The 18494-nt window shown below is 41.9% G+C and overlaps 2 protein-coding genes across 4 annotated transcripts in view; one reads left to right on the top strand and one right to left on the bottom strand.

Annotated features, from left to right (window-relative positions):
* Positions 1 to 11279, top strand: part of slc39a10 (solute carrier family 39 member 10) — a 136055-nt gene extending 124776 nt beyond the window's left edge. For both annotated transcript variants that reach the window (XM_085985839.1, XM_085985838.1), the window contains exons 9-10: positions 3240 to 3430; positions 10138 to 11279. In XM_085985839.1, the coding sequence (XP_085841965.1) occupies positions 3240 to 3430; positions 10138 to 10284 (338 nt within the window). In that variant the 3' untranslated portion in view covers positions 10285 to 11279. The remainder of the gene's footprint in view (positions 1 to 3239; positions 3431 to 10137) is intronic.
* The window catches only part of dnah7 (dynein, axonemal, heavy chain 7), an 816199-nt gene continuing 808971 nt past the window's right edge, over positions 11267 to 18494 (bottom strand). The window contains exon 64 of one of the 2 annotated variants that reach the window (XM_085985836.1): positions 11267 to 11750. In XM_085985836.1, the coding sequence (XP_085841962.1) occupies positions 11544 to 11750 (207 nt within the window). In that variant the 3' untranslated portion in view covers positions 11267 to 11543. The remainder of the gene's footprint in view (positions 11751 to 18494) is intronic. The other variant, XM_085985837.1, reaches the window with a different exon arrangement.

The following is an 18494-nucleotide window of genomic DNA, read 5'->3' as shown; positions in this document are numbered from 1 at the left end:
CTGTAAATGATGCTGTTTTACTGGTCTGTGTATGGATGAATATTCAGCCCTTGCCTCACTGGTCCTTGCAGTGTGTTTCGGACTCCTATATTCCTGTAATAATCCATCAACCAATGATTGAAAATTTATGGAGCTGAAATTCATAATATAGTCTCTTTTTCCAAACCTTGTTCTAATTCGCTCAACATTAATCAATATACCTATTCAGAAAAATACACCATTCTATAAAAGAATTCTGACATTATTAAAACTTGACAAACTGGGCTTGAAAATCTAAAAACCTAACAATGGAACAGCTGTAAACAGTATACAGGCTATTGAGATAAGTTGTTGACACTGAATCAATAACCTTGTTGAAACAGGAGGTTGGAGGTTCCAGATAGCCTGAAGCCTGGGGAAAAAACCCTGTTAAGGTGTCTTAAACCAACAGTTTGGACAGAATCACATAAAATTAAAGAAACATATGCTTTCATGGGAATGACATCAAGTGGGGGAGGCACCAGCCGTCACATTGTTTTTGTGTTGAACTTGGAACACCTAGGAGACACGAGTCTGTGTTGCAGTGAGGTAACTAAGAAGACAATGGTGCACCCGGTTGAGATGTTTTTAATGTACACGTCGTAAAAAGATACAAACAGAAGACTTTGGTAAGAATGACATCAAATAGAAACATCTGCTCCACACCATTTTTTATGATGAGTTTCGAACACCTAAAGGTAGAGACACGATTCTTAATGCTACAAGCTGAGCTAAGTGTAAAAATAGCAGGGGTCAACAGAAAAATGACTAGAGATAATTAGCTTACATCAGCAGAAAACGTCAAAGGAAATACCAATGAGAAAGGACATAAAAATTGAACTTTCAAATGGGAAGACAGATTCGCTGTAAAGGGGCAAAGCGATTCTCTGCTTCAGAGGCAAGCTCTGTAAGTCTACAACTCTTTGAATCTCGGGGATCAACGGTAAGGTATTTGATTTTGGTGGATATCCTGGAATAAGACTAAGAAATGTAAAAATGTAACGAAGTTAAGATTTGAGAATAAGGATCTCTGATAATAGAATTGTAAGATTTTTGTATTTGGAACTGTTAATGTTGCGATTGAATCACCAACTGTAAATTACATGTTGGTTCTTTAATAAATCTATATATTTTTAGAATTGTCTCACATAGTACTTCTGTATCAAACTCGCAAACTCAATCTCTGTACGCTCTTTGGTGAGGAGTTGCAGAATTCTGGGGGAGTTTTCCTGACCCTCATAATATCCGGAACGTTACAGTCTAGCTAAACTTATTAAAAGTGCTATCTGGAGGATGGTAACATCTTCAGGTTGTTCCTTTCCTTTAGGGAGAGATAGTCTGGACCTTTAGACCCAATTAAGCGTCTTTAGGATTCGGCTACCTCTAACTTTAGTTGAAAGTGAACGTCTGGGGAATATGCCTGATCTGGGGTAGCCCTAAAGGGGCTAGGACTAGTAATTATCCCTTCAATAGAAACAGCAAACTAGCAAAATAAAAAATAAACTGTGTGAAATAAGTTTTAATACTGTGTTTTACTTTCCAATGCTTTCCTGTCCAGCCTCATATCCTCCACACTCTATAAAATTAAGTTACATCATCAATCCTGTCTGGATAACCTACAGTGGCTCCAAGTTCTCCAAAGCCTTAAATTACATTTTTTAATCTTTGTGTTTAAATCCCTCCTTAGCCTCACCCCTCCATTCCTAAACTCCACCAGTGCTACCACTCCCTCCCTCCCTCTCTTCTCCCCCTTCAAATTCTTCATTCCTTTAGTACTGGCCTCTTGTGTATCCCCCCTCGCCTTAGCTCCGCAACTGGCAGTTGTGCCTTCAGGCATCTAAGCTCCAGATGCTGAAGTTCTCTCCATAAATGCCGCCACCTCTTCACCACCCTCTCCTTTTTAAGACCCTCCTTAAAACCCACTTCTTAGATCAAGTTTTTGGTCACCCCACCTATTATTTCCTTCTTTGGCTCAGTGTCTGTTTTTTCCCTGCACCTTTATAATGTACCTTGCGATGCTTTTCTATATTAAATGTGCTATATACATGGAAGTTGTTGTAGTATTAGTATATGTAATTTCACTTGAATCAGAACAAAATGGCATTAGTTTGAATCAACAGGATCATGTTTTATTCTTCAAGCTTGTAGTATGTAAGGAACTAGGCAATTTTAAACTAAGCAACTGTTAATATTGCAGCTGGCTCTCGGGAGAGCGAGCAAATCAAGTCTCTGACCTGCATTTAGTTTTGTTTTGTGCAGTTGGTCTTCCTGTAAAGCAGTGGCACAATGGGGGTCTCGCGTGCATTGGCTGATCACAACATTTTATCCAGCGTGTGGAGTATTGATGTCTTGCATCATGATATCATTTTGGAAATAATGGACCCGCTCTTGACATGACGTCACGACCCAATACCACTGCATCGCCACTGGAATGCGCTACAACACTGTATCTACTAAGCCCAATAAGACTGGAGGCAGCCAAGAAGACCTAGTTTAAAAACTGGTCTCCCTCGCTGTTGGTCTAAAACAATGTGACAGGTTTACATTGACTTGGTGCTGACTGCAGGTGACTTGTGGTCAGGAGTCAGAGGCTGAATATCAATATAAAAACATTTTAAATGGTGTAGCCATGGGCATATTTCCAAATGGCCATGTTGTACAAGATATTTTACTTTGACATACAAAACAGCACTCCCATTTTCAACATAATGCTTGTCCTTTTATCCCACAATATACATTTGTGTGAAATACAAGAATAAGCTTTTTGTTTGTCCATTTTAAATAGAATACATACATGGTAGTGCTTATATGTATGTAAATATCTGTCTGTGAGCTTAGAGTTCAGCTGAAGAACACTTATAAATGCAGTGCGGGTGAATTTAGCGCTTCCTGCACCGAACTATGTACCTGCAGCGCATATTGGGAATCCCTGCAAGCACCAGAATTCCTGATGTGTGCTTCTGGCACATGAAGGTCTGTGCAGGGACTGCTAAAGACACCATTTTTCTTCCCTGTTGATGGGAATCAACATGTGACTTAATAAGGCACCTATTTTGTATAGGCACTGAAATGGAAATTATGGAGAGAATCAAATTGTGTGAGTGTTTCAGAATCTGTTGAGTAGCTAAAAGAAAAAATCTGATCTAAACTAAATAGAACGTAAAACAAGTAAAACCCAGAGACAACTTGATTCACTAGTAATTTTCTTTTCCTCTCACCAGGTGACTTTGCTGTTCTGATTAATGCCGGAATGTCTGTGAAACAGGCCATTGTTTACAACCTCCTGTCAGCTCTGCTTGCATATGTTGGTGTAGTAATAGGTATAGCTGTGGGACAGTATACTCATAATTTAACCCAATGGATCTTTGCCATCACTGCGGGCATGTTCCTATATGTGGCATTGGTGGATATGGTGAGTAATTATTCATTGGACAAATGTTCTGTTAAAAAGGTCTGATCTGAACTAATTAAATTGAACCTAATTTTAAATTAGCTTGCGGGTTTTTTTTTGCCGTGGTCTTCAAAAATTAAACCTTTAATAAATCGGTGTACTTAAAAGCATCCTTGCGAATGAATAATACATTAGTTTGCTGGTACTTATTTATTCTGTAACAACGAGTAGAAACCTCAATAGAAGTTTCTATTGCAATACCCAAATGTGAGGTGAGATATGATCAATTAAATGTTTGTTATTAGCAGTGATGTAAATTGTTATGCAAATATACATTGGTTGTAAACAATAAAATCGCGCGTTCCAATTTGCTCCAAGTTCCAGCTGTGGGTAATAATGAAGTAAGAACGAGCAGGTTTGGTTCTTATTCTAAATCGTCTCACTACTTCATCAGTGTACTTTGTTTTTGGCTGCCTGAAATGATCAACTTTATTTTGTTTTGTTAAATTCCCTTTTCATGCTAAATTTACTAAATAGTTTAGTAGTTATTTTAATTACTAATTTAGAAATGCATTGGAAATTTAAGAGGGCAATTAAAACTTTGTAAATGCTCACATTCAAATGAGACATTACCTCTTTCTCTACTACTCAACAAATTATTATGTGCATGCTGATTTGGTGAATTTTTTAAAAATCACTCTGCGGAGAGCTGGGTTTAATGAGCTTTAAAAATCTTTTCGTCAAACAAAACTATTGTACTCATTTGCATTAAAGTCGAACCTAAAATGAAAGTTTTCCAAAACAAAAACTGCAAGTGCAAAAGCATGATGCTCACATTATGGATGTGTGCATGTTATATTTTCCTTACTGTGTGACGTAAGAAAACTACCATGCACTTGGTCTAAGCGTTAAACAAAGCTTTAATCAACTGTTTTACAACATGGCGGTCTAGTTGTGTCCTTCACTAGTTCCTGTTAAGAATGTCCTGGGCAAGCTGGGCCCGTGCCAGAGTATTTATACTCTCTCTGGACAGCGCCACCAGCAGGCCGCCCAGTATTATTTCATAAGTCATTTCCATACGAATGACAAGATTCATGTCACTGTGTTCTGAATTTTCCCCTCTCCAGGAACACGGCAGGTCACCGGCCACCCATTCACCACCTTGCCGAGTGTAAATGTCAAGATGGGGTGGGCGGGGGAGGGAGGCAGAGCCCGGCAACACAGCCAATTTTCCCTGGTTTCCACTGCTGATCCCAGGGACCTCCAGGAGAGGGGTGGCGGTAGTCCCTGGGGCAGTAGCAGAAGGTCAGCTGATGCCTCTTATGGAGGGAGGTTATGGTCCAGTGGTAGGCAACTCTCCCTCTCCTCAGGCCCCAAACACTGACCTTTGTTAGGCCATGGCTCAGTCTGAAGCCTAACATTGAAGCTGCAGCCAGATCTTCAAGGTGCTCCTCTTCTTTGAAATTTTGCCTCCACTTCCTCTGGTGCTACAGAGGCAGCACCACTCACATTTTCTTCCCTTTTGCTGGTGGGGATCCTGCATTCACAAACAACCCCAAATTAGGAAAATGGGTTGTAGTTGGGGTGGTGGGTGGATGCCCCACCTTGATGGCCTCCAGTGGCCAGAGGGAAATCCAGCCCAATGAGTCTGTTACTCAATGAGCTCAACCCAGAAAGTTTTGTTGTAATTGAGCTCACCTTTGGAAGGACGATCTTGTCGGGCACCTTCATTTTTTGTTAAAAGCTTTGCTTTCCAACTGAAGGCGTTTTCAAAACCAGTAACATTTGGATAGGTAATACGTCTGATGTGCACAGCTCATTGATGACAGCTAGATAGAAGGTTTGAGGACCATTATCAAACTAGTATTTTTTTTGTTTTTATATCTGTTGGCTCCTATTCAGATAGCACGATAGTTCATATTGAATAGTGGACTCAAATAATATCATCTGAAGATTTTTCAATTTGCCAGTTAATTTTGTATCTTTATATTTTCTGAACATGTTTTTAATTCCATATGCTGATTTGCAGTTTTATTAGATGATTTTCTATTGGAAAAATACATACTGTGCTTAGACTTCTCATTTTACTTTTCGTTCCCAGAGTTGTAAAAGTACAAATAAAAACCAAGAAATCTCAGTCCCCTCTTCAATTTATTCAAAAGCAGGCAAAAGACTAAAAGGGCTAGAGTTTGTTCTGAGCCCGCGACCAGTGTGCGCCCGGACCAAGGATCAAAGGAAATTGGTCTTTGGACTCTTCAGTAAACTTGGCATGAGCTGCCAGTGCTGGTCATGCCTCCACAGGCAGCTCGCCCGAGCGAAGAGATCAATGCTGGGTCGCCTGCCTCACCGGCAGTGGCCCGCGGGTTAGTCCTGGAGGGAGACGTGGGCGATCGAGAGGGCTCTGGGGAGGTGGGCGGCAATTGTTATTCCTGTAGAGGAGTTCACCACAGGAAGTTTAAAAACCAAAATAATTGTCAGCTACCTTTCATTGGTGGCTGTAGGGGCCACTGATGACTCCTGAATGAGGTAGGCTCTGCTCATCACCTTCAGCAGGCATTAGACCCCTTAAATATGTAACAGCCCGATGCCTGTTTTAGACACACAAGAAGCAGGAGTAGGCCAATCGGCCCCTCGAGCCTGCTCCGCCATTCAATAAGATCATGGCTGATCCAATCTTGTCCTCAACACCACTTTCCCGCTCTCTCCCCATACTCCTTGACTCCCTTGTAGTTCAAATGTCTGTCAATCTCTGCCTTGAATATACTCAGTGACTCCGCCTCCACAGCTCTCCAGGGTAGAAAATTCCAAAGATTCACGACCCTCTGAGAGAAGACATTCCTTCTCATCTCCGTCTTAAATGGGCGACCCCTTATTCTGAAACTGTCACCTAGTTCTAGATACCCCCACTAGGGGAAACATCCTCTCAGCATCTACCCTGTCAATCCCCCTCAGAATTTTATATGTTTCAATAAGATCACCTCTCGTTCTTCTAAACTCCAATGAGTATAGGCCCAACCTGATCAACCTTTCGTCATACGTCAACCCCTTCATCCCAGGAATCAACCTAGTGAACCTTCTCTGTACCGCCTCCAATGCAAGTATATCCTTCCTTAAATATGGAGACCACAACTGTATGCAGTACTCCAGGTGCGGTCTCACCGGCGCCCTGTAAAGTTGCATCAAAACTTCCCTACTTTTATACTCCATACCCCTTGCAATAAAGGCCAACATTCCAGTAGCCTTCTTAATTACTTGCTGCACCTGCATGCTAACTTTTTGTGTTTCATATGCTAGAACCCCTAGATCCCTTTGTACCGCAGCATATTGTAGTCTCCATTAAAATAATAATTTGCTTTTTCATTCTTCCTGCCAAAGTGGATAACCTCACATTTTCCCACATTATACTCCATCTGCCAAATGTTTGCCCACTCACTTAACCTATCTATATCCCTTTGCAGACTCTTTTTGTCCTCCTCACAACTTGCTAACCCACCTATCTTTGTATCATCAGCAAATTTGGCTGCAGTACACTCGGTCCCTTCATCCAAGTCATTAATATAGATTGTAAATAGTTGAGGCCCCAGCACTGATCCCTGTGGCACCCCACTAGTTACTGGTTGCCAACCGGAAAATGACCCATTTATGCCAACTCTCTGTTTTCTGTTAGTTAGCCAATCCCCTATGCATGCCAAAATATTACCCCCAACACCGTGAGCTCTTATCTTGTGCAGTAACCTTTTATGTGGCACCTTATCGAATGCCTTCTGGAAATCCAAATACACCACATCCACTGGTTCCCCTTTATCCACCCTGTTTGTTGCATCCTCAAAGAACTCTAGTAAATTTGTCAAATACAATTTCCCTTTCATAAAACCATGTTGACTCTGCTTGATTGTCTTATGATTTTCTAAATGTCCTGCCATTCCCTCCTTAATAATGGATCCCAGCATTTTCCCAATGACAGATGTTAGGCTAACTGGCCTATAGTTTCCTGCTTTCTGTCTCCCTCCTTTCTTGAATAGTGGCGTTACATTTGCGGTTTTGTAATCCGCTGGGACCTCTCCAGAATCCAGGGAATTTTGGTAGATTACAACCAACGTGTCCATTATCTCTGCAGCCACTTCTTTTAAGACCCTGGGATGCAGGCCATCGGGTCCAGGGGACTTGTTGGCCTTTAGCCCCATTAGTTTGCCTAGTACTTTTTCTCTTGTGATAGAGATTGTTTTAAGTTCCTCCCTCCCTATAGCCCCTTGATTATCTATTATTATTGGGATGTTTTTAGTGTCTTCTACCGTGAAGACCGATCCAAAATAATTGTTTCGAGTCTCTGCCATTTCTGTATTTCCCATTATTAATTCCCTAGTCTCATCCTCTAAGGGACCAACGTTTACTTTAGCTACTCTATATACCTGAAGAAGCTCTTACTGTCTGTTTTTATATTATTTGCTAGTTTACTCTCATACTCTATCTTCTCCCTCTTTATAATTTTTTTAGTCATCCTTTGCTGGTTTCTAAAAATTTCCCAATCCTCTGGCCTACCACTAATCTTTGCAACATTGTATGCCTTTTCTTTTAATTTGATACCATCCTTAACTTCCTTAGTTAGCCATGGATGGTGCATCCTTCTTGTAGAGCCTTTCTTTCTCACTGGAATACACCTTTGCTGAGATCTATGATATATCTCCTTAAATGTCTGCTGCTGCTGATCTACCATCTTACCCTTTAATCCATTTTCCCAGTCCACTTCAGCCAACTCTGTCCTCATACCCTTGTAAATTGCCTTTATTTAAGTTTAGGACACTAGTTTCAGACCCAAGTTTCTCACCCTCAAACTGACTTTGAAATTCCACCATGCTATGATCACTCTTTCCTAGAGGATCCTTTACTACGAGATCATTAATTAATCCACCCTGGTCACCTAAAATCAGAGCTCCACAAATTTAGCAGTGGGAACTGCGCAGATTGAAGCCTGTTTTGCACCCGAAAAATTGCGACAACGCATAGAAATTTATACCCAAAGAATCAATATGTTTATTATTTGTAGTTATCTCCAGTCCATTGTATCTTAACATTTGCAAGACATTCTTGAGAGTCATCCCAAGATTTCCCATCTGTAACGCTTTGGACTGCAACCAAGTTTCAGTTTAGCCTACAGCACAGATAAGCTACATCTGTTGCAAGAATTTGCCAGTTTAATTTTCTCTGCAGAAGAAAAATTAAGGTTGAAAAACTATGTTGAGTGATTTCAGTTATTGCATATTGATGTGGAATTAATGTCAAGGATCAGGTGTGCTGGAGTTGATGATGATTTATTAAATATAAAGGTTTACTTGTGCAAGTTATTTCTCTGGATAGGCCACTGAAGGCATTGTGTGTAACCAGGCAGCAGTGTGCCTTCAGGCAGTGATTGTTCATTGTGTTGTATCACATGCTAACAGCCATTGAATGTAGTTTGCTCAAAATGACTGCATCTGCATTGAATGGCCAGTGACACTGGCATCTGCTGGAAGAACTTCAGGAAGCCTGGCTTATAAGTGTAGAATTCAAAAATGACTACCAACAGTGGGCTGGGTCCTAGTCTGTTAAGGGTCTCCGTGGAGCGTTGTAAGAATTTGTAGAGGATATGTCACTACCTGTAGTGAAATGTAATACAATTCTGCCTACGCTAAACCAATTAGATAGCCTTATTCCCACTTAGAAGTTGAAAGATTTCAATTTGTTTCTGTTATCGTAGAGCAGCTGCTCTGGCCACTTGGGACAGTGGAGAGAAATTTGCATTGTTTGAAACCATGAAAAATGAAGAAGAATCTTTTAATCTAATACCTAAAAGTCTTTGTACTGCATTCATAACCTACTGTCAGTATAAAGTCCACTGAGATTCAACAGATTTAGCTATTTAATATGTATCTTTCATCCATAGTGATGGGACATGCATTTCCTGCTGCAGTCTCCCACCATGGGAACTCCTGATCGAGTGCAAGCATTTGTTGGGCACAAGTAAAAATTTCACCACATTTAAAAAAAAATTCACGTATGTGAAACCTCTTACAAAAAAAAATCTATTAGTTGAGTTTGATCAATAGGTTGTCACTATACCTGAGTGAAATTCTTAAACTGCATCTGGCATGATGCACTTGAGTTATAGTTTCCATGCTTGTTAAAAATAAATTGTAATTTAATGAGGTTGGAATGTTACTGATTCTGTCCGTGTAAATGTCCTTTATGTAATTCTTGCATTTGATTCCATTTTAAAAGTACTAAATGGAGAGCATCTTGTTTTAGGACTTGTGATCAAAAGTTTGTACTTCAGGCTTTTTGTTGATTTCAGTGCATTCTGTTGAAATTCTAGTTATATAAGTATGAAGCGCAAAATGCATCATTGATTTGTTTCTTATAAGCTGCTAGAAAATATACAGTATAAGTTTGACAGTTATGCAACATTCATTCATTACCACTTTTATTCTAAACAGAATTCTTATGAAATTAATCTTGGTTGAGATTTATTAAATGTGTGAAGAAGGTAACATCTCATGCACCAAAGTGAAAATGAATGCTGTTTCCTAAGTTTATGAACTTTCCGTACCGTGCAAATGGGCACTTACATGGTTCACATTGAAAAAATGTGGACTCAAGCTTTGAATCGATTTACAGTGGAAGGGCAGATGCAATACTTGAAACTGATATTTGCAGATTGGGCCCTAACTGAGTTTTTTTTTATCCCTTTCCAGTTACCGGAAATGCTACATCGTCCAACAGATAACCTTAGTCAGGCTAAGTTTGGACACTTTGCTCTACAGAATGCTGGGATGCTCTGTGGGTTTACCATCATGCTGCTAATTGCCATTTATGAGGATAAAATTGTAATCGACTTCTAACGTTTAACAGTTTGACAAATAATGTATGATCTTGTTTGCCTTATGTAACAATTCAGTGGTACATGGATTTTGCAAAGCAAATTGTGACAGATATTTGTTAGTACAATAGATTACTTTTCTCAACAGCTGCTGTTTGTAGGTTGGTTTGATGCACGGTTACCTCCGTGGTTTAGTATGGAAACATAAATAGTCAACTTTTTTAAATGTCTGGAGAAGACAAAATCAATGCTTGAATAAATATTTAGCACAGTTAGATCAGGATAAGTAACGTATTTGTAACAGCTGTTTAGAATACTTCCTTTCGCATGCATTGTGTTAGGTGTTTGTTTATGGATGGCAGTCACCAACTGTAACGCCATCTGGATTCATGGTGCTGTTTTTATGAGATCATATCTCCAGTGTCGCACATACACAGGTTAGCAGATTCCAATTTAGTTTTTAAAATGGTGTATGTTATTACTTAATTGCTGACATTGTCCATTGGATTCATTTATCATTCACTTTTAACATTCCTCCCTCCATTGTAATACCTCAGAACCATGTTTGCTGTCCTAAGTGATCAGCTAGATTGCTTGCTGTATGTATTAGTTTGGAGTTGGTTTTTGTAAGCCCATATTAGCCTGTCACTATGTGACATTTCCCTTTTTGTCACTGTATAAATCAATGTAATCGATCATATGTGATCAAGTGCAACTGGCCAAAATATGATAAATGTGAGTTAGTGGAACCTGTGATTCTTGTGGATATTGATTATTCAACTTAATAATTCATTGTTAAAGCCAAAGATTATGGAACCTAACCAGTAATTTGAAGTTTAGATGAAAAGTTTCAGTGTTAAGGTACCATAGACTTTGTGTTTGTTACAAGTGAAATTAAAAAGCATTTTGTTTATCACTAAAGAAAAGTTTTGATGTTATAAGCCTGTATTATACTAATATGTATGAATGAAACTGGTTCTTTGAAGTTTTACTTAATAAATTCCTGACAATGCAAAACCATTGTTTTATTGTATTGATGCTGTAACAAAATTACTTGTTAAAATTTCTGCAGGAAACATACCGACAAAATTGATTAGCCAGAAAAAGGGGTTGGGAATAGAAAGCGAGTAGTTTCCTAAAATCCTAGTTGTTACACATTTGAGGCAGATATTTAAGAAAATTTTCACCAAGACTTATACTCATGCCAAATATAAAATGAAGTTTGAGCACTGAACATATTAGTAAACTTCAAGCTGTAATTTAGTGCAGAAAAAAGCATTATTAAGCATTAAGCTGACAGAGTAGAGCAACACCACGGCCAATCCAGTGTTCAGAGGGCATGTCAGAAGGGATACGCATAGCAATCACAAAGTTAGTAGAATGTCCAGTTGTAGATAATGTACCCCTTCTCTCACTGGTCTTGTAAACTGGGGCGATGTAAACAGGATGCGGAGAGATTTCTGACTTTCTACAAGGCTTTAGCCACAGCTGTTAAAGAAAAGCAAAAAACCCTGTAAATTATGAAATATTTATTGAATATTAGTGCTTTTGTTGATGAACAGTCTTCTGCAACAATATGTCCTAGAACCAACAAGGGGGCAGGCCATATTAGATTTAATAATGAGTAATGAGCCAGATTTAGTTTACAGCCTAATAGTGATCATAATATGATTGAGTTTAACGTTGTATTTGAAAGGGAGAAACATGAAACAGCTACTAAGATTCTAGATTTAGGTAAGGCCGACTTCAATGGGATAAGACCGAGACTATCCACAGTAAACTGGGCAAATCTATTATGTGTAAATCGGCAGAAGATCAGTTGGGAGGTGTTCAAAAAGGAGTTTAACGTGGTACAGAACCCTAAGAGGCAAGAGCTCTACTTGCCACAAGAGCTCCACTTGCCAAAAATAAACGGCCATGGGCGACAGAAGAGGTAAGGGACAACATAAAACAAAAAGAAAAAGCACACAAAACTAGCACAGATCTTGGCGACTGGGAGAGATACAAAGAACAACAAAAGATGACAAAACAGATAGAGCTACAAAAAGGGAGTATGAAAAGCTCTCGGGACCTTGTTGAATAATTACTTAGCGTCAGTATTTACAGTGGAGGAAGAGGATAGCATGCCAGATATCCCAAGGAAACTTAATATTGAATCAGGGACGAAGACTCACCAAAATTAATATAAGCAAAATAACAATAATGAAGAAATTAATTGCACTAGAGTGACAAATCCCCAGGATCCAGATGGTTTCCATCCCAGGGTTTTAAAGGAAGTAGGTGAGAACATTGCAGATGCCTTAACTATAATCTTCCAAAGTTCTCGCGATCAGGAACAGTTCCTTTTAGATTGGAAAATTGCACGTCACTCTGCTATGTAAGAAAGTTGAGAGGGAAACCATGGAATTATAGACCAGTTAGCCTAACATCTGTTGTTGGGAAATTACTGAAGTCTGTAATTAAGGATAGAGTGACTGAACACCTTGAAAATTTTCAGCTGATCAGAGAGAGCCACCATGGAACCTGACTGAATTTTTTGAAGAGTTGACTAAAGTGGACAGGGAAGTGTCTGGATGTTATTTATGTAGACTTCCAGAAGGCAGTCAATAAAGTCCCTCATAAGAGACTGTTGGCTAAAATTGAAGCTCATGGAATTGAAGCAAATTATTGATCTAATTAGGAAATTGGCTGAGCGGCAGCAGACAGAGTAGGGATAATGGGCAGGTACTTTAATTGGCACGTTGTGACTAGTGGTGTCCCATAGGGATCTGTGTTGGGGCCTCAACTATTCACCGTATTTATTAATGACATGGGATAGAGAACCACATATCCAAGTTTGCCGATGACACAAAGATAGGTGGCATTGTAAGCCGGGTCGATGGAAGCATAAAATTACAAAGAGATATTAATAGATTAAGTTGAATGGGAAAAACTGGCAAATTGATTTAAATGTAGGCAAGTGTGAGGGCATCCACTTTGGACCTAAAAAGGATAGGTCAGAGTAGGTCCCCTCTCCAAGATTGGTTTGCCCTGAGCTATACAAAGCCCTGGTTAGACCACACCTGGAGTATTGTGTTCAGTTCTGGGCACCACACCTTAGGAAGGATATATTGGCTTTGGAGGGAGTGCAACCTGGACTCCAAAGATTAAATTACCAGGACAGATTACACAAACTAGGGTTGTATTCCCTGAAATTTAGAAGGGTAAGGGGTGATTTGATTGAAATTTTGAAGATATTAAGGGGAACTGATAGGGTAGATAGAAACTATTTCTATTGGTTGGGGAATCTAGGACTAGGGGATATAGCCTAAAAATTAGAGCCAGATCTTTCAGGAGTGAAGTTAGAAAACACTTCTACGTGCAAAGTTTGCTAGAAATTTGGAACTCTCTTCCGCAAACGGCAATTGATGCTAGGTCAATTGTTATTTTTAAATCTGAGATTGATAGATGTTTGTTAACCAGAGGTATTAAGGGATATGGGGCAAAGGTGGGTATTTGGAGTTAGGTCACAGATCAGCTATAATCTCATTGAATGGCAGAACAGGCTCGAGGCTAAATGGCCTACTCCTGTTCCTATGTGATTCAAAAAACTTGTTACATGGGTGGTTAATCTTAATTTTTGGCTTCATTGAGGTGTGGGGCGTCAGTACTAAGGAACAAAACACTGGTGGTCTTGAAGCGCACCAGTATCAGATATGGCACAGGCTAAATGCAGAGTAAGGTCCCCTTGATGCTAGTTTCTAGATTCCTACCTCTGTTCTAAGTACGTTAGTGCTGAATTAGCTGAGCTCAGAAAGGTGGCAAGAGAACTGTGAATGTACGTCCATGCTATAGCACTCCAAGGCATTGCTCAATCTAGAATTCCTCCAACCCCATGACCATCAAAATATGTATGCGCAAAACAAGCCTGATTATAGCCATTTCTGTTGCAAAATTGTTAAATCTGCCTTTTTTTAAAAAATGCTATGCATAATTTTAATGTTGTTTGCAACCTATTGGTAATACAGTTACACAACAAATGTAAAATTTATTCTCAGTGCATTCTAACCTCTAGTGTGAGGTGATGCATTTTGGAAGAAAAAATGAGGAGATGCGATATAAATTAAATGTTATAATTTTAAAGGGGGCGCAGGAACAGAGAGACCTGGGGGCTTCAGATACACAAATCTTTGAAGGTGGTAGGAAAAGTTGATACGACGGTTAAGAAAACATACGGGATCCTTGGCTTTATGAATAGAGGCATACAGAACAAAAGCAAGAACCTTATGGTAAGCCTTTATAAATCACTGGTTAGGCCTCAGCTAGAGTATTGTGTCCAATTCTGGACACCATACTTTAGGAAGAATGTCGAGGCCTTGGAGAGGGAACAGAGGAGATTTAGCAGAATGTACCAGGGATGAGGGACTTCAGTTATGCGGAATAACTAGAGAAAATGGGATTGTTGTCCTTAGAGACAGTTAAGAGGAGATTTACTAGGTGTTCAAAATTTATGAGGGGTTTTGATAGGATTACATAGGATATATGGCACAGGAACAGGCCATTCGGCCCAACCAGTCCATGCCGGCGTTTATGCTCCACTCCAGCCTCCTCCCATCTTTCCTCATCTAACTCTATCAGCATAACCCTCTATTCCCTTCTCCCTCATATGCTTATCTAGCCTCCCTTTAAATGCATTTATACTATTTGCCTCAACTGCGCCCTGTGGTAGCGAGTTCCACATTCTCACCACTCTCTGGGTAAAGGAGTTTCTTCTGAATTCCCTATTGGATTTCTTGATGACTATCTTATATTGATGGCCTCTAGTTATGTTCTTCCCCACAAGTGGAAACATTATCTACTCTATCTCAAAACTTTCATAATTTTAAACACCTCAATTAGGTCACCCCTCAACCTTTTTTCAAGCGAAGAGACCCAGCCTGTTCATCCTTTCCTGATCGGTATACCCTCACATTTCTGGTATCATCCTTGTAAATCTTCCCTGCAGCCTCTCTAGTGCCTCTATATCCTTTTTATAATATGGCGACCAGAATTGTACGCAGTACCAAGTGTGATCTAACCAAGGTTCGATACAAGTTTAGCATAACTTCACTACTTTTCAATTCTATCCCTCTAGAAATAAACCCGAGTGCCTGGTTTGCTTTTTTTATAGCCTTGTTAACCTGTGTCGCTACTTTTAGCGATATGTGTATTTGTAGTCCGAGATCCCTTTGTTCCTCTACCCCACCCAGACTTGCACCCTCCAAGTAATAAGTAACCTCCCTATTCTTCCTACCAAAATGTAATACCACACATTTATCTGTGTTGAATTTCATCTGCCAATTATCTGCCCATTCGGCAAGTTTATTAATGTCTTTCTGTAATTTGTTGCAGTCCTCCTCAGTATTAACTATCCCCTCCCAATTTGGTGTCATCCTCAAATTTAGAAATTGTGTTTTTGATTCCAAAGTCTAAATCGTTAATATAAATTGTGAACAACAGTGGTCCCAGCACTGATCCTTGTGGAACGCCACTACCCACCTTCTGCTATTGTGAATAGCTACCCTTTACCCCTACTCTCTACTTTCTGTCTTGAAGCTAGCTAGCTATCCATTCTGCTACTTCTCCCCTGGCTTCGCATTCTCTGACCTTATTCATTAGTTTATTATGTGGTACTTTATCGAAGGCCTTTTGAAAATCTACATAAAATATATCTATTACATTACCCTGGTCTATTCTCTCTCTTACCTCTTCAAAAAATTCAGTAAGGTTGGTCAAGCAAGACTTTCCTTTTTGAAATCCATGCTGACTTCATTATTAGATTTCTGGGGGGAGAAATTCGGTATAGCCCTGTTTGGGGCGCCATTAATGGCCGTGCGCAAAATTTAGCGCCTGCCGCTAATTATCGCCTCCGACTGCAAACAGCTTTTATCGCATTGGATATGGGTCCTGGGCACCATGCTGCTTGAGGAGGCTCTCTGAGCCACCTCCCTCCACACTCTTCTGTACTCGCGTGGCAAAGGCCTCCTGCCACTCTCTGGGTACAGTATAGATCTTCTGCGCTCCACCACGCCAACCAGAGCCGCCAAGGCCTGCTTGCTGAAGCGCTGTGCTCGCACCCTGGCCCTCTCCATAGTCCTGGAGGTGATTGGAGCGCTAAATCAGGCACTACACACCTCTCTTAAGGCGCTAAGGCCAAGGAGCGAGGCACTACCTCAGAGCGCGGGCGCAGCGCAAGTGCTGTCAGTTACCGATTGAACACAGACACACTGGCGCCGGTCAGTTCTTAAAGGGGAGGGTCGATCTTGCTCTCCAGCCACACCCTGCTCATTGGAGCCTTGAATCTCGGCCTGGACAGACCTGTGCCTAAATCTTCCAGCCAAGGACTATGGAGAGGGCCAGAGAGCGAACACAGCGCTTCAGCGAGCGGGCCTTGGCGGCTCTGGTTGGTGCGGTGGAGCGCAGAAGATCTATACTGTACCCAGAGAGTGGCAGGAGGCCTTTGCCACGCAAATACAGAAGATTATGGAGGGAGGTGGCTCAGAGAGTCTCCTCAAGCAGCATGGTGCCCAGGACTCATATCCAATGTAGGAAAAAGTTCAACGACCTCACTCGGGTCGTCCGGGTGAGTGGCTTTTTTTCAAAACCTCTCCATCCCTCCATCTCAACCTCACTCTATGGCCAGAGGGTCTTAAAAGCCCCAATGCCCAACACTCATCCAACACCTATGGCCCTTTCTTCAAACACACACGCACATTCCACACTTTGCATACAGTAAGGGCTATTCAACTATGGGAGGCACATCAGGCAAGACCATGGTTGCATACAGTAAGGGCTATTCAACTTTGGGAGGCACATCAGGCAAGACCATGGCTGCATACAGTAAGGGCTATTCAACTATGGGAGGCACATCGGGCAAGACCATGGCTGTATATTTACTCAGACGCCGTCCTTTTTCTTGCAGGCCAAGCTATCTCATAATAGGAGACAGCAGCAACGGTGGGGTGGAGGGCGGCCTCAGCAGTAACGGACGGGTGGAGGGTGGTCTCAGCTGCAAACCCTCAGCGATCTTGAGGTGCGCGTCCAGAGGATTGTGGCAAGCCGGGTGATTGGTCCCGTCGCCACTGGAGACGCCGACCCCGTTCTGGACAGCAATGGTAAGGCCATCACTTTCTTGTCCTCTCTCCTTCCACTTGTTCCTCACAACACCAGCCTTTGACACTTTCGATCCAAATTACTAAATCGCTGCACTCATTCCTCCCTTGCTGCCACCCTGTCCTCACGCTAAAGCCACTCTTGTACCTCCCTGCTTTCAGATGGTGATTCACCAGGTGAGGAGACGGGCCCTCAAGCTGACAGTGGGAGTGAAGCTGAAGGAGAGGAGGAAGAGGAAGCCGGAGCATCAGCGCCACCCTCTCCGAGGAAACCCATGCCCACACTGGGAACATGCCTTCCCTGGAGGGGAGCAGGGGGGAATGGTCTGATGAGGGTGAAGCTCCAGGACCCAGCGGGCTGCAGCAACGCGATGGGGGTAAGGAAGCTTGGGGGCCTTCTCCCCAGAGGGAGAGTATGCCATCGAGTCCTACTGCACTGGCCGCAGAGGAGGAGCGGGTCCTCGCTGAAATGAGTGCCCAGGCGGAGCACAGGCACACTGAACTCATGGGTGCAGTGGGAAGGGTGCCCAAATGCATTGAATCACGGGCAAGGAGTGTGGAGCACTTCGCTGCAGCACAGGCGGATGCCACGCAAATGCTTAGTGCTGCAATGCAGTCACTGGCTGCTATGAGCCCATCTCAGACTGCTCTCATGCAGACTCAGATTGAGGCCACGCGAGCACTGACTGCTGCCATCCTCGCTGGTTCGGACACATTTCCCCGGGGCTCTCACCGCGCCGAAGCAGGCCAGCAATCTGTGCTCCAGCAGATTGCTCCGGATGCTGAAGTGCTGCCCCGTGGGAGTGCCAGTGTGTCAGTCGAGCAGGGAGTTGCTGTCCTCTCTCAAGAAGACAGCGTTCCTGCTGCCACCACTGTCACTTCTCCACTGCACTTGCCACCGCCTGTAGGACAGACTGCTGCCGCCCATGCAGAGTTGGTGCAGTCTGCAACCGGGCCCTCCAGGCTCAGAGCTAGTCGAGGCCGTCCTTCAAGGGCATCTGCAGTCAGGTTGTGACAATCAGCAGCCTTCCACCAGCCTTGCTGCAGCCACTGGGGTCCCATTACAGAGAAGCTGCAGGGTGGGAAGGGGGGAAGTGAGCAA

Source organism: Somniosus microcephalus, chromosome 4, assembly GCF_052327205.1.
Source record: "Somniosus microcephalus isolate GS21.2 chromosome 4, FLI_Smic_1.0, whole genome shotgun sequence".
Classification (NCBI taxonomy): Eukaryota; Metazoa; Chordata; class Chondrichthyes; order Squaliformes; family Somniosidae; genus Somniosus; species Somniosus microcephalus.
The sequence above is the reverse complement of the archived record's forward strand: the minus strand, read 5'-3'. Positions and strand labels throughout refer to the sequence as shown.